Source organism: Crinia signifera, chromosome 3 (genome assembly GCF_055691185.1).
Source record: "Crinia signifera chromosome 3, ASM5569118v1, whole genome shotgun sequence".
In the NCBI taxonomy this organism is placed as follows: domain Eukaryota; kingdom Metazoa; phylum Chordata; class Amphibia; order Anura; family Myobatrachidae; genus Crinia; species Crinia signifera.
The window spans coordinates 231,541,087-231,555,981 of record NC_139219.1 but is presented as its reverse complement, the minus strand read 5'-3'; the positions used below and the strand labels follow the sequence as shown (position 1 = coordinate 231,555,981).

Below are 14,895 nucleotides of genomic sequence, written 5' to 3'. Positions count from 1 at the left end.
CTTTTTCATTGTCGACCATAGCCATGTCAGTGTTTTGCATGTGCCATTTAATCCTGGGGCTGCTGCGAATTTAGGGGGGGGGGTGCCGCGAATCGCGGGAGGGGGGTCGCAGGGGGGATGCCGCCAATCGTGCAAGGGGGGGTCGTGGGGGGGTTCTTTTTGCCGCGAATCGCGGGAGGGAGGTCGCGGTGGGGGTGTTTTTCCCGCGAATCGGGGGGGGGGGTCACGGGGGAGGGTTTGCCGCGATTCGCGGGAGGGGGGGTCGCGGGGTGGTGGTTATGCCGCGAATTGCGGGAGGGGTCGTGGGGGGGGTTCTTTTTGCAGCGAACCACGGGAGGGGGGTAGCGGGGGTGTTTTTGCTGCGAATCGCGGTAGGGGGGGTCTCGGGGGAGCGGGTGTTTTTGCCGCGAATTGCGGGAGGGGGGGGGGAGGTTTTGCCGCAAATCGCGGGAGGGGGGCGCTCACCTGGTGGCTGTGGAGTAGCAGTGCTGGGCAACATGGGAAGGCAGTGGGTGTCTGGCACTGTCTGTGGGCTCACTGGGCTGGTTCTCTGTCACATACCTCCCAACATGACCCTCTCCAGGAGGGACACAATGCTCTGTTTCTAGACTTCCCCTTAATGTATGATTGCCATCACCTGTTTTAAACAGGTTAATTTCTCAGAAAGGTGTTCAGCACAGATGAAGGCAATCACACATTAAGAGGAAGGTCCAGGAACAGAGCGTTATAGACACAGACACCCACTTTGAGTGACAGATGTAGCCAAATATATAGGAGATATATATATATATATATATATATATATATATATATATATATATATATATATATATATATATATATATATATATATATATATATATATTGCAAAAGAAACCTGACCCGTTGAGTTATTGATTCGTCAGAGTGCCGCCTACTACAGATTCGTTTGTTGGACCCCTTTACTGGGTTTTCCTTGGAGGGCACCTACTATTTGATCGTATTGAGGAGGGCTGTTCTGACAGACTGTGTATATATATATATATATATATATATATATATATATATAAGCAAGCTTTTATTGTTAAGATATAAGCATATTACAGTGTTAAATAAGAGTGAAAAGGCTACTGTGTCGTGAGCTAAATACAACTCTTGTGAAAGTCTCCAGTTGCTGTGGAGACAGAATTCTATGAAACGTCAGCAAACAACCCACAAGGTCTTACCTGCTCGGTTTCTGAGTCAAGTGCAGCAGCCCAGAGTTCCTTTCGGCTCTCCTACACCCATTGCCTAGATACTATTACCGCTAATCTGCAATAACGCGGCCAAGCTATCATACGGTGTGTGATGTATGGTCGGTAATCATACAGGCTATGGGTACAAGTTTTATATCTACTTATTTGCTATATCATAAACAATTGTTCCTTAATAAAAAAAATAACCTTGTACCACAATTTATGATCCTTGCTGGGCTGCCAAAAACTGCACTTTCACATCTATATTTAAGGTGTCATATACAGGTTGAGTATACCCTATCCAAAATGCTCAGGACCTGACCAATTTAGGATAATGGATTATTTTGGAATATTTTTTGCTTTCAATGAGTTATCTTGAGTACATCACCCAAGTGTGAACACAAAATGTGTTAAGATGTATAAACACATCAAACACATGAATACACACATATCATGTCCCCAGTGGTGCTTTTAGCAAAAAAAAAAAAAAAAAGTACATTCTGGAAACTTTTTTTGCAATAATTAGGATAACAGATATTCGGATAAGGGATACTCAACCTGCATTATGCTGGAAAACAACAGCTATAAATTGTGCTGAAAAACTGCATTATAATGTGTTTGGAAAAACTATATTATAACCTATGCTTGAAGCCATAGTCTAACAACTAGCATATTGCTGATGACCTGCATGAGTTTTACTTCTGTATTGGATATAAAGTAGCGATGGGACATAGAAAGAAAACATTGGTTAAATTATGTTTTCAACATTGGTTACAAAATATTGTTTAGACCTAAACATTGGTACTGTGAAACAGATGGCTACCAAAGCCATACACTAATAATCTTCCTAAATTATAAATCATCCTTCTATTAAGTTTATATTGTTGGAGGCTTACAGTTTACACACAAACTGAATATATGATACAGGTTTTGTGTTAAATCAAATTTGTTACTAAAAGGAAAAAAACTAAGCATTAACCAGTAAAACTTTATTGCAACGTACTCCGCTATTTTTAAATTGATTGTAAAAAATAATGAAAACTGCATACAGAGCAACACAGAACATATGTATGTTGAAACTGGACCTTTTTTGTTGTTGTTGCAATATAGGAGTATACTATTGAGGTAGATGAATTATGGGCCTCACAGTAGATTGAATCAAAGCTGACTGGAGAATACTTGAAAGTTATCTTCGAAATGGGGGAAGTGGGAGACTCCAGTGAAGTATACTGAAATTGACCCAAAATTGTATTTTTTCTGTGTGCTGCTGTCGATTGGCTGACCAGTATTTTTCTCTGTCAGCCACCACCCCCAGCAGCAGCAGCAGCACACAGAAGCCCAGTCAGTGACCGTGTGTGTTACAGTTTGGTATCAGTCTTAAGTTATTAGTGAATATAAAACAAGGAGAGGAAGACAGCTGGCTACCCAAAGAATTGAAAGCAGCACACCGTGACACAGAAAAAATAAATGGAAAATTGAGAAAAACTTTGGGGGGTGGGGAGAATCTAGTGATAGTGAGGAAACCTAGGATCTTCAACATTGCAGGGTTAAAAATTAAACATTGAAACCATATGTCCTAGGTTACCAATAGGATAATGGGGTACTAATGGGATACTTTATATTAGGAATTCCCATCCCTAATATAAAGTATCATGATTGAACATTATAGAATTGTATTTACTGTGATATTCAGTATAATCATACTTGAGCATAAACATTGACTCTCTCTAGTTTTTTTGTATTTATTATTTTGGTTTTATATATTTACAAATTGAATTAACCTGCTGCATGTATTGGCTTTATATTTAAGCCTGAGTGTCTTAATTTAAATAGGAAGCAGACTGTTCCAAATGTAATAGGTTGATATTTGTACATGTAATGCATTCATCATATGTAATAGGCTTGGAAAACATGCAAACTTGCATCAATTTAGTAAAAACCATTAGTACACCAGCAAAACACGCCATCCAAATGTTGTCCATATAAAACATACAACTCTCCGGGTCTAATAGCCTGTGAGTTGGAAACTCTCTGTGTTATGAATTTGGGTGTTACCCCACAGCTGTAACAGCTGTTTAGGATGGCCACAGCGAATACTACGCTGCCTCTGTTGTACTGTCCTAAAGGATGGGTAGTACCTGCAGATGCTAAGGCTTTGCCTTTTAATAGCCATGTTTTGAAGGGTCGAATTAAGTCTGCCCCAACTTCAGTGCCACCAGGTCTTCAGATGGGACAATATACCGGAGCCTAAATGTATTCAACTCGTACATACAGCATAAGTATAATTAATGCTATCGCCTTGGACAGATTGTTTTCTCACAGTCCCCATTCTTGTCTACTTGTCATTTGTTTCATACAGTACTTGAAATACCAAGTGCAATAGAGGCACAATAAAGTAGGTTAGATATGTCGTGTGTGTATATGCTGAGCAAATTGAAAATGACAGAGTAAATGATAGTGTCATCTCTAAAGTGGTGCTGAGATCATTCTTTGCACATCAAAAAAAGCTCAGTGAGATCATAAATGTTGGGACTGCTGTTAAATCTCTTTTAATTATTTTGTACACAGAGAAAATATCAATTCAGCAATTGAGGCAAACAAGCACGTGGATAATTCCGTTATAGAGGGGCCTGATAACAGAGTTTAATGCGAGTTGGACATAACTGCCACAGCATTGCCGGACGAGCCATAAAATTGCATATTTTTCCTTTATATACAGTTGTACGCATGTTTTCTACTAAACCACACCTATCTGTACACTTCCACGCTCATGACAGTTATCATCATCTTCACACACTTGAATCAGCCATATCATATAAGTCATTAATACAAAATATATGTATGTCACTTGCCCCAACTTTGTGTAGCCCACAATTCTGTCAGCACACCATCTTTGGACACTGCCTGCATGAGATTGCTCCATTAGACACAGGTTTACCCCTACAGTATTGACTTAAATAAGTAGGACTCTGCATCGCCTGTACAGTATTTAAATGCATTTGTTTCTAAGCATGTGCAGTGAGAAACTATGGAAGGCACGTCCCACAAACATGCCACCAACTCTGTGCCAGCCGCAGTCTGTGTAAATATCACAAGACTTGATTCTTCTGCTGGTTTTTGTAATGATAGAAAAATCAGATTCAACAGAACAGCCGTAATGTCACAAAAAATAAGAAATTGCATTTTTGCCTCTTATTCTTCTTCATGGAGAAACTCCTCATCATATGTAAAACCATACCGTCCATTATTCACATTCCATTTTCATTATCCACGTAACATGGATTACTATAAACCATCCCATTCTTTTCTTTGCTTTCTGTGTGAGCATATTGTGTTGTGTTCACCGGAGGCCAGTCAGGATCATTCTGAAGTGATCTATACAATACTCTGTACTGGCTTTTAGACCGGTAGTTAAATAGTTTTTTTAAATATAGCCAAAGTCGTCTGTTCTCAATAATAGCTTCCTGAAAAATAAAAATGAACGTAATGAGTGGACCAAATAGCATAAGCCATGTATCTGGAAAACAGAGTACAATGGTTGTAATGTGGACATCCAGCATGTTGATATGCCTAGTATGTCTACATTTATCACATTGACTGATGAAATATCAAAATTATTAAAATGTTGACAGATTAGTCCTGGTAACGCAGCACCTTCTCATACCTGCCTTGGCTGCTTCCGCATTGTCTTAAGGTTCAGCAGTCTGCTAATATTGATTCCCAGTGGTGTTCTCTGTGGTAAGTACACTAACCCCATACCTAACGCTAACCCGGCCCCCGCAGACTAACCCTCCATCTCACTGCCTAATCCTTAGCCTTCGTTACAGCCTATCCCAAACCCACCTTAATGGCATTCCACACCATGGCATGCCTAAAACGTTTACACCGTTCTGTGTATGTATATACTGTAAGTATGTATATTTATTTTATGTGATCTACCAATAAGCTGAGTGCATTTAGTTGATATTTTTAGTACTGCAAATGCATCCCAATTGTTACTGCAGTGAGACGCAGAATGAATTTGGGAGCCGGAAGCGCGTCTTTAGGAGAGGGTGTGGCTAAGCAGACAAGGGTGTGCCGCTGAGAGTGGCTGCGTATAAAGACACATACATTCATCACAGAATGCCCGTTTTCTTGGCACACAGAGGCCAGGGTCTGCATCTTCCTGCACAATCGGGTCTGAATCAGGTCCTAATCCAATCACATATAACAACGATCACTCTTCGTAACATAAAATACTATACCATAACTGATAAATAATATGTTGTTTGATAGCAATAGATAGTAGTATAATGTTGAATGCAGGACGTCCCATTACATTTCTATTTTCTCTTACCTCTACAGTGAAAGACACTAGGAAGTAAATGATCAGCAGTATGAGAATGGCCACCCTCCAAATGGTGGGAGTGCAGATCAGCTAAAACGGAAGAAAACATACTGTCATTCTCTTAATGAAATATAATTCACTACCTATATCAATTACGCTAATTAATGGATAGATATATTAGATCAGATAGGCAATTGTAACTTGTATCTAGCTAGTTGGTTAATAAGTCTATGGGCCATCTGATAGGTTTCAAAATGCGGTACTTATGTATTATCTATGCTCCCATGTTAAATGCACCCCATTTTTTCATACCCCTACTATCCAACTACGCATGGAGTTGATTTTATATAGTGTGGCGAGCCACCGTGTCTGAAGCGTGGCGAGGGGACGCGGTCTCATAAGAAAAACGGGAGCCCAAATATTACATAAGTACCCAAAATGCTACCTGAAATGTCCACAAAGATGGACATCCCGCCATTTACTGCAACTATGCTAAACATATATGTACTAAGATAATGGAATTACTAATGCAAGAGGACAGCTCTCTTGATAAGACATCCTGGCTTCGGCCCTGTGAGTCCCCCTGTGCATGCGCAATGAGACGCAGCAGCTGTAGGAGGGGATGGAAGGGATCTGATTGGATCCCTCTCTGGGTAAATGCAGAAAGTAGCCTATATGGTGGCATTTCCTACCACAATAAAGTGCCGTGATGCAGGACTTTGTTGTGGTAGGTAATACCAATACATATGGAAGGTGTGACCACAGTCCAAAAAACTAATTTTCACAGTGTTTTGGCTGCATATTCACTTTAGTGCATCCCATCTAATAGCTTTAAAACCAAACTGTTTCCTCCTCCAAATATCTTTCTATTGACAATATTTCGCTTTCCTCCATGTCACAAGTATGGTGTCTGGGTGCCATCCTTGACTCTGTCCTCTCTTTCACTCCATCATTCAGTTCCTCACTCAATCCTTCCGCTTTCAATTCCTAACATTTCCCAGCATTCAGTCCCTTCACACCATGGAGTCCACTCATCATGCCTTTATCATCTCCCATATTGATTACTGTAACCTTTTCCTACCTCTTTAGAAACTATGCTCAACTCACTGCTCTACCCCTAGTGCACTTTCTGTCACACTTTCAAATGGCTTATTCCACCAATCATTTCGCTATTGGCTTCAGGATTGCTCCCATGCTGTACCCATTCTCTTTATCCTAATCAGGGGTGCAACTAGAACTTTTTGGGCTCCATAGCATAATTTTGAGAAGGATCCCTCCTACCACCTCCATTATCTCTACAATGCCCCATAGGAAGAGGAATTGGAAGAGCTGCCCTTTGGGTTGTTTATCGCATATATGAGAACATATAGGATAAGCATTGTGGCGATGGGTGACACTTGCTCCAAGAGAGTGTCGGAGAAAGAGAGAGAAAAAGAGGGGAAGTGAAAGAGGGCTGGTCAGAGAGAGTGAAAGGGATTTATGGAGAAAGAGGGAGAGAGAGAGGGTGTCAGAGAGAAAGGGGGGATCAATTGAGGGAGGGGTGTGAGCAGGAGTGAGAGAGAATGTTGGAGGAAAAGAAAGAGAGTGAGAGTGTCATGAAGAGAAAGGAAAGACTGGAAGAAACTTGGTGTCAGAGAGAGAAAGGTAGAGAGATGGGGAGTGAGAGAAAGTGGGTGCAAGGGAGACACACACACAGACTGTCAGAGAGCAGGTGGAAAGAGAGAGGGGGCAAGCGTGAAAAAATAGGTGGAGAGGAGAGTGATAGAGGTAAAAAAGAGAGACTTGGGTTGCAGAGAGAGAGAGAGATACTGGGGGGGGGGGGGCAGGGGAAAAGGAGATCAGGAGAGAGATGGCTGGGGAGAAAGAAGGTAGAGGAGAGATGGGGCAGGGGGAGAGAGTAGGTATGGGTATAGAAAGAGAGGGCAGGAGAGAGTGGGTATACAGGGGGTAGGGGAGAGAGAGGACAGAGTGCAGACAGAGGGCATGGGGAGAGATGGAGAGCATGGGTAGAGAAAAAGTAGGGGGAGAGATTGACAGGCAGCCACCCCCTACCCAGGTCTCGTTATCCCCTGCGGTGATATTACTGAAAATAGTTAATGTTCATTTAATTTTACACCTTCAGGGAAGGAATTAATAATGTGAATGATTGTAACACTTACTTGTAATGCTCTATATACACTGTCAATGTTAGAAAAGATGATGAAGAGAGCCAAAGATAGTTGTATTGGCAGCAAACAGACAAAGATATCTGTGTATATAAAAACAATGAAGACAGTATAATATTATTGAAATGTGCATAGCTCTGCAATGTATTGTATACCAATGCTTTAAAAAAAGAATTTTAAGTTTGTTCACAGACATGGGTCATGGGTTTGTCAGTAAATAGGTGGAATATTTCTTGCAATTGTAACGGGTGTGGTATAGGACCCCGACAGTCATTAGACCAACGTCGGGATACCGACTGCCTGGACTCAGCCAAGGGGGCAACAAAAAGTGTGCTGTATCACCTCAACATTTAGCGATCTTAAAGACATTATTATTAAATTAGCAGAAATATATTCCTATTAACCCCTTCAGTGGTGTTTATTTTTAAGGTAGCGCTCCCCACTGGGCGAGTTTATTAGAGCGCTACCTAAAAAAAACACCACCAGGCTGTGTGTAGGGTTCAAACAGCGCCGCTGAACACTATGTCAGCCGCTGCCCGGCCCTGCACCCGGCAACCGGCGTAGGCTGAAGGGGGGGGGGGGGGGCGGGATGAGGAGGCGTGATGAGGAGGCGTGGCAGAGGAGAGGGCGCTAAACAGTGGCAATCCCGAGAATATTCTGGGCTTGCCAGTCTGGGCACTGATGCATAGCCTGGAAAATTCTCAGGACTACCACTGAAGGGATTAATATATGTTGTATATTGTCTATATTAAATGTTATAAATTTGTCCATGCCATAGTCTTTCACTTGTCAATTACAGGTTGAGTATCCCTTATCCAAAATGCTCGGGACCAGAAGAATTTCAATAAGGTATCTTGAAGTATCTTGCATTTATGTTGTACAAACACATCAAACACATGAAATACACACAAATATATTGTAGCAATCATTTTCTTGCACATATTTAATGCCAGTTACATATCATGTCCCCAGTAGTGCCAGTTACATATCATGTCCCCAGTAGTGTCAGTTACATATCATGTCCCCAGTAGTGTCAGTTACATATCATGTCCCCAGTAGTATCGGTTACATATCATGTCCCCAGTAGTGTCGGTTACATATCATGTCCCCAGTAGTGTCGGTTACATATCATGTCCCCCAGTAGTGTCGGTAACATATCATGTCCCCAGTAGTGCCGGTTACATATCATGTCCCCAGTAGTGCCAGTTAATTATGATGTCCCCAGTAGTGTCAGTTACATATGATGTCCCCAGTAGTGCCAGTTACATATCATGTCCTCAGTAGTGCCAGTTACATATCATGTCCCCAGTAGTGCCAGTTACATATCATGTCCCCAGTAGTGCCAGTTACATATCATGTCCCCAGTAGTGCCAGTTACATATCATGTCCCCAGTAGTGCCAGTTACATATCATGTCCTCAGTAGTGCCAGTTACATATGATGTCCCCAGTAGTGCCAGTTACATATGATGTCTCCAGTAGTGCCAGTTACATATGATGTCTCCAGTAGTGCCCGTTACATATGATGTCCCCATTAGTGTCAGTTACATATCATGTCTCCAGTAGTGCTTTTAGCAAAAAAAATAATTTTATTCCACTGTCTGGAATGTTTGTTTTTGGAATAACTTGGATAACGGATTTTTGTATAAGGGATACGCAACCTGTACCATATTTCTAAATAAAGAATTCTTGTTTATAGTTTAGAATTTCGCTACAGATCATTCTTTTTATGTATGTGCAGCAACATTCATATATTTTTATGCTATAACATGTCTAGTATAGGGACCACCATTAGGTCCATTAGGACCACGTTCCAGCAGCAACGAAAATAAGAATAGGGGGTGATTCATTCTGAGTGCAGAGTTTTGTGTCCTCCTAATACTGCATCACCAGTACTTGCATATGATTAGTACTGGAGGAGCAGTGTGAAAACAAGCAACATACTGTATGTCAATTGCACTCTGTGATATCCCTGATGTGTTTATCTCTTCGACAGCTGTTATAACACTATTAGGAAAATGAGTGAATAAATCTTAAAGGTGCCCACACACTAGAACGATATTTTTGCTGATTGGCTGATTTCCGATAATCGGTCGAAAATTGTCCGATGCGTGCTCCTGTGGATCTTTTGCTAAATCTTCTGATCTTACGTGCTGCATGAAAGATCAGAAGATTTAACAAAAGATCCATAGGAACGCACATGGGATCTTAAGAAAAATCTTTGGTAAAGATGTGCGCTTGCCTGAAATCTTTTGTCCAGGACAGACAAAAGATTTGAAGGCAACTTATGCGCACATCTTAAGATCATAGATCTTTCTAATGTGTGGGCACCTTTAGTCTTTAGTTACTGTACTGTTTAATTCTATGTACCCTATATTGCTCTAATGAGTGCCATATGTACAGAGCTGCAACCCACTTGTGGTGCCTTATAAATGAAATGTAATAATAATTTCTGTATACTTACAGTTTGTATATATGGGTTTTCGGAACGGTTTTCCTTTGGAAAATACAAATGCAACGACTATAAGACTTAATGTGGTTATTGCCCACAAAGTTGTGATCTCATAATTTTCATATTCAGAATATGTGTGCACTGCTGTGATGTTTGCATTTGTAATGTTGAGATTACCATCAGCACTGGTTACACAAGCACTGCACAAAGCAACAAACAAAATAAAAAGATAAAAAATAGAAATGATTAAATGATAAAAAATATAACGTAATGCAACAAAAAATGTCCTATTATGATCTGTCTGTGGGAAGCACTAAATACCTGTTAAATATAAGAACTATTGATACATGTTCCACTAACATTAAGGGGTGATTGACCAAAGTAAATGTGTGAGATACAGTATCTTTTCCGAAAGTATATTTGCAAATTTACAGTATCCAATGAATCCTCCTATGCGGAAAACACAGCAGCTATCGCAGATCCTCCATTTTTATTGCAATAGCAGCCTCCATATGGCAGGTCCACCTGTCCTGGCGGGATTATGGGGTGCATTTTCTAAAGCTTCTAAAAATGAAAAGAGGTGATATTGCCCATAGCAACCAATCAGATTATGACTACAGACCAGGGGTGTCCAAACTTTTTGCGACGAGGGCCAGATTTGGTAAAGTGTAAATGTGTGGGGCCGACCATTCAGCCTGACATTCTTTGAATCATTAATCACATCAGAATGGTCCCCCACTCTACCCCCATTCACTCTATGTCCCCCAGCCTGCCCCTGCTTCACTGTATGTCCCCATTCACTGTATGTTCCCCACTCTGCACCCATTCACTCTGTCCCCCAGCCTGCCCCCCTTCTCTTAATGTCCATCAGTGCCTCCATTCATTGTATACCCCTAAGCTGGACCCTCCTTCACTGTATGACTCCCATTCACTGTATGACCCCCATTCACTATGTACCCCACTCTGCCCCCATTCACTGTATGTCCCCCAGCCTGCCCCTGCTCCCCCTTCTCTAAATGGCCATCACTGCCTCAATTCACTGTATGTCTCCCAGCCTGACCCTCCTTCACTGTATGTCCCTCACTCTGCCCCCTCCCTTCTCTGTATGTTTCCCAGCCCCTTGTGTGAGCCAGAGGAAGGAGAGGCAAAGCAGGCACTGCAAGGACAGGAGATGTTTGGGCTCCTGCTGCTGCCTTCCTCCGCTCTGCATGTTACGGGAGCAAGCTTCCCCTTTGCTGTCCCCCTCCCCAAACACTGCGGTCACTGTGATTGTGGAATAGGGTGATATATATACGATTGCAGCAGCAGGGGTAGGACGCCAAACACATCTGACTGTGGTGGCCAGCACCTCCTCACTGCAGCAGACAGCAAGGTAAAGGTACGCTCGCCGGGGCCCCACCTTTAGTGTCCTGTGCTGTGCTTCCCACATCTGATGCTCTGCCCGCTTCCAGCTGGAGACTTCGGGCCGCTTGAAATGACAGCACGGGCCGCATTTGGCCCCTGGGCCTGACTTTGGACATGCCTGCTATAGACAGAATCTGATTGGTTGCTTTGCTTTACCCGCAAGAAGGTAGAGGGCCCTTGTACGCACAGGGTTCTTTGTAAACTCTCCCAATGATACATGCACTTGTTCCACCTGGAAATGCTCTTATCGGAGCACATCTCCTGGCAAAAGCGGAATATTCTGTAAAATAAATGCTGAGTGTGATAAATATACCCCTAGATGTCAGATATATGTGTAATAGTGACTGAAAAATGTGCGTGAACTTTTATTTCCTTCCAACATAAGCATGTAAGTAGTCATCAAATTTCTTCAAATGTCTCAAAGTGCATTATGAACAAACCTAAAGTTACCCGCGCTGTACCATGGTTGCTGCTGTACAAGTACAAAGCCACAGATCTGAATAGCCATGTTAAGAAGAGTATTAAAGGACACGGATAACAGCAGCGGAGGAGATATCAGCTGTGCTGGTGGTCTGTAGGGAGCCAATATTGGATATGCTTCTGTTAAACTCACTGTAAGAAGATGCAGAAAAATTATTATATGTTGTCTACAACAGAATTTGCACATTATTTACATGTATTCTGCTGCATACATACAGTAAGTGTCTGCTTGGAAAGGTCCGGTACCGGGTAAGGATTGACCCATTGGGTAGCAGTAATGTTTTCTTCTAGTCAACACCATGGGCTGATTGGCCATAGGACCCACAAGGAAGATTTCCAGTTGACCTATATATATCGGATGCCTGTTTTGTTTACTGACATGTAGCCCCACCTCCCACAGACAGACCTCCATACTCATTACACTGTATTGTTTCTATTCATTCTGTTGTTCCATGTCTGCAGTACAGAAACTCTGTCATCCAGTGATGCTGACATGGCTACAGGGCATGTTATACCTCTGGTGTTGCCCATGTTGGGCCTCTTCTACAAAATTTTCCAGGGACACTGTCAGTTCCTAATCTGCCCCTGGTCAACACTGCCTGCCGACTGCCCTGATTTGTGTTCCACTGGAGAGTGTAAACCATGTCTGTGTACATTTTCCCCTCCCTCAGTCCTCCGTGTCTCTGTGCATTGCTGTCACTTGGTGCTGCTGGAGGAAGGGGCATGTCCTGCTGTGAGTAGGAGCCGCTCATGAATTTACATGGCCAGGACCTGCACAATGAATCCATATTGGAGCATTCAGTACCTGAAATGGAAGATGTCACCATTGTTCTAAAAGTTTCACTGTGCTTGTGTCCCCATTGTTCGGTGTCACTGTGCTTGGGTTCCCATTGTTCTGTAAGTGACCGTGTCCTGTCCTTGCGTCTCTATTGTTTTGTTATTGTCACTGACCCTGCATCCCCATTGTTCTGTAAGTGTCACTGTGCCTGTGTATCTATTATTCTGTAAACGTCACTGTGCTCCCCATTGCTCTGTAAATGCCATTGTTGCTTTATCCCCAGTGTTCCATGTCACTGTCCTTGCATCCCATTATTCTGTAATTGTCACTGTGCCTGCTGTAATACTGTTCCTGTGTCCCATTTTTCTATGTCACTGTTCCTGCTTCCCATTGTACTGCAAGTGTTACTGTCCCTGATTCCCCATTTTTATTTATGTAATACTGTCCCTGGATCCCATTGTTCTGTATTTTATCAGATGCTTTTATCTGTTTCATATAATAGCATACCTAACACACGTTTCCTGTATCTGTATATTTCACTGTCACTATCCTAGTGATACCACTGCCCCTTCTCCTCATACTGTAGCAGTTCCATGGGGATGCAGTTACAATCCCGGCGATCGGGATCCCCGGGTTCAGAATCCCGACCGCCGAAATGCCGACACATTCTCCCACCGTGGGTGTCCACGACACCCCTGGAGGGAGAATAAATTAGTGTGCCGAGCGTAGCGAGGCACCGGGCCCGCTGCGTGGCGAGCGCAGCGAGCCCGCAAGGGGGGGGGGGGGCGATCCACGTCCCCCCCTTGTCGGCATTTCGGCTGTCGGGATTCCTGCGTCGGGATTCTGAACGCCGGGATCCCGACCACCGGGATTCAATACTGAATCCGTTCCATGGCCTGTTCTATCACTCTCCCTGTACCCCCCTGCACTGTCTGTGTCCCTATGTGTGCGCTCGCTGTGTATGTGTGCAGTTACCGCTCTTCTCCTCCCGCATAGAGTCTCAGACACAACTGCAGGAAAATACACAAGGGCTGCTGTAACTACTGTATGTCCAACTCAGAATCAGGCCCTATACGGAAGGATCCCATCTCATTCAACAGACCCCACCCCTACTAGGGCTGCTTCCATACATTTTCCAGGCTGGATTTCCATCCCAATCCGCCCCTGCCTAGCTTTCATTTTTAAAACCCATCCTGCAACTTTATAGTTAGGAGCTGACTGTGCTTAATAAACTTCCTCCCAGGCCTTCAAAAAGGCAATTCCTACCCCGATATCCACCATCACGTTCTTGGCAAGGTGTTTAGGTGTTTGTTATTTTTTAGACCTTATTTCATATTGTTCGTAATCTGAGCTATTGTTCTCTATATGAATTGATCCGATGTGTTGGTCACATTCTCTGCTTGTGGAGTTTTAACATGTGTGTATCAATAAATATCTTCAATCTGTACACCTGACGGCTCCAGTGCTCCACAACACATATACGCAGCCCAGCTGGACAGGGTATTCGGAAGGAAGGAAATATACTCATTAAGGCATGTTTTCACCCTTGAGAGGGTGAGTACTGTATATACTCGAGTATAAGTCGACCCGAATATAAGCCGAGGCACCGAATTTTACAACAAAAAACTGGGAAAACTTATTGACTCAAGTGGGACCCTCACTCGAGTATAAGCCGAGGGGGGCTTTTTAAGCATAAAAAATGTTCTGAAAAAGTAGGCTTATACTCGAGTATATATGGTATATAGAATATACATAACTTTACAAAATGTATTTACAATATTAGGTTTGCTTGTTATATTGATAAAAGGAACAATTATCCGTGTAGATACATTCTTTTCATTCAATCTTTGGTGTGACATCATGGCTGATTATCACATATCCTTTTCCAGGTGATATACATCAATACATGCAGCACAAAGTCACCTTAGTGATATGTACTACTAAAATCATTATCTGTACATACTTCTAATATCATTCTCATTTTATATTTTCATTTCCTGTCTCACGCAGATCATTCAGAAAGAGAGTATAGCACCAAGGGTCTTATCTGCATATATATGATTTATATCTATACAAT

General features: G+C 42.5%; 1 protein-coding gene across 1 annotated transcript in view; it reads right to left on the bottom strand.

Moving 5' to 3' along the window:
- Positions 1–3,887: 3,887 nt before the first annotated feature.
- The window catches only part of LOC146062977 (putative cation-transporting ATPase 13A4), a 137,797-nt gene continuing 126,789 nt past the window's right edge, over positions 3,888–14,895 (bottom strand). The window contains exons 26-30 of the mRNA XM_083174987.1: positions 12,001–12,172; positions 10,169–10,356; positions 7,701–7,789; positions 5,551–5,631; positions 3,888–4,678 (exon numbers count right to left, since the gene is read on the bottom strand). Of these exons, the coding sequence (XP_083031113.1) occupies positions 4,463–4,678; positions 5,551–5,631; positions 7,701–7,789; positions 10,169–10,356; positions 12,001–12,172 (746 nt within the window). The 3' untranslated portion in view covers positions 3,888–4,462. The remainder of the gene's footprint in view (positions 4,679–5,550; positions 5,632–7,700; positions 7,790–10,168; positions 10,357–12,000; positions 12,173–14,895) is intronic.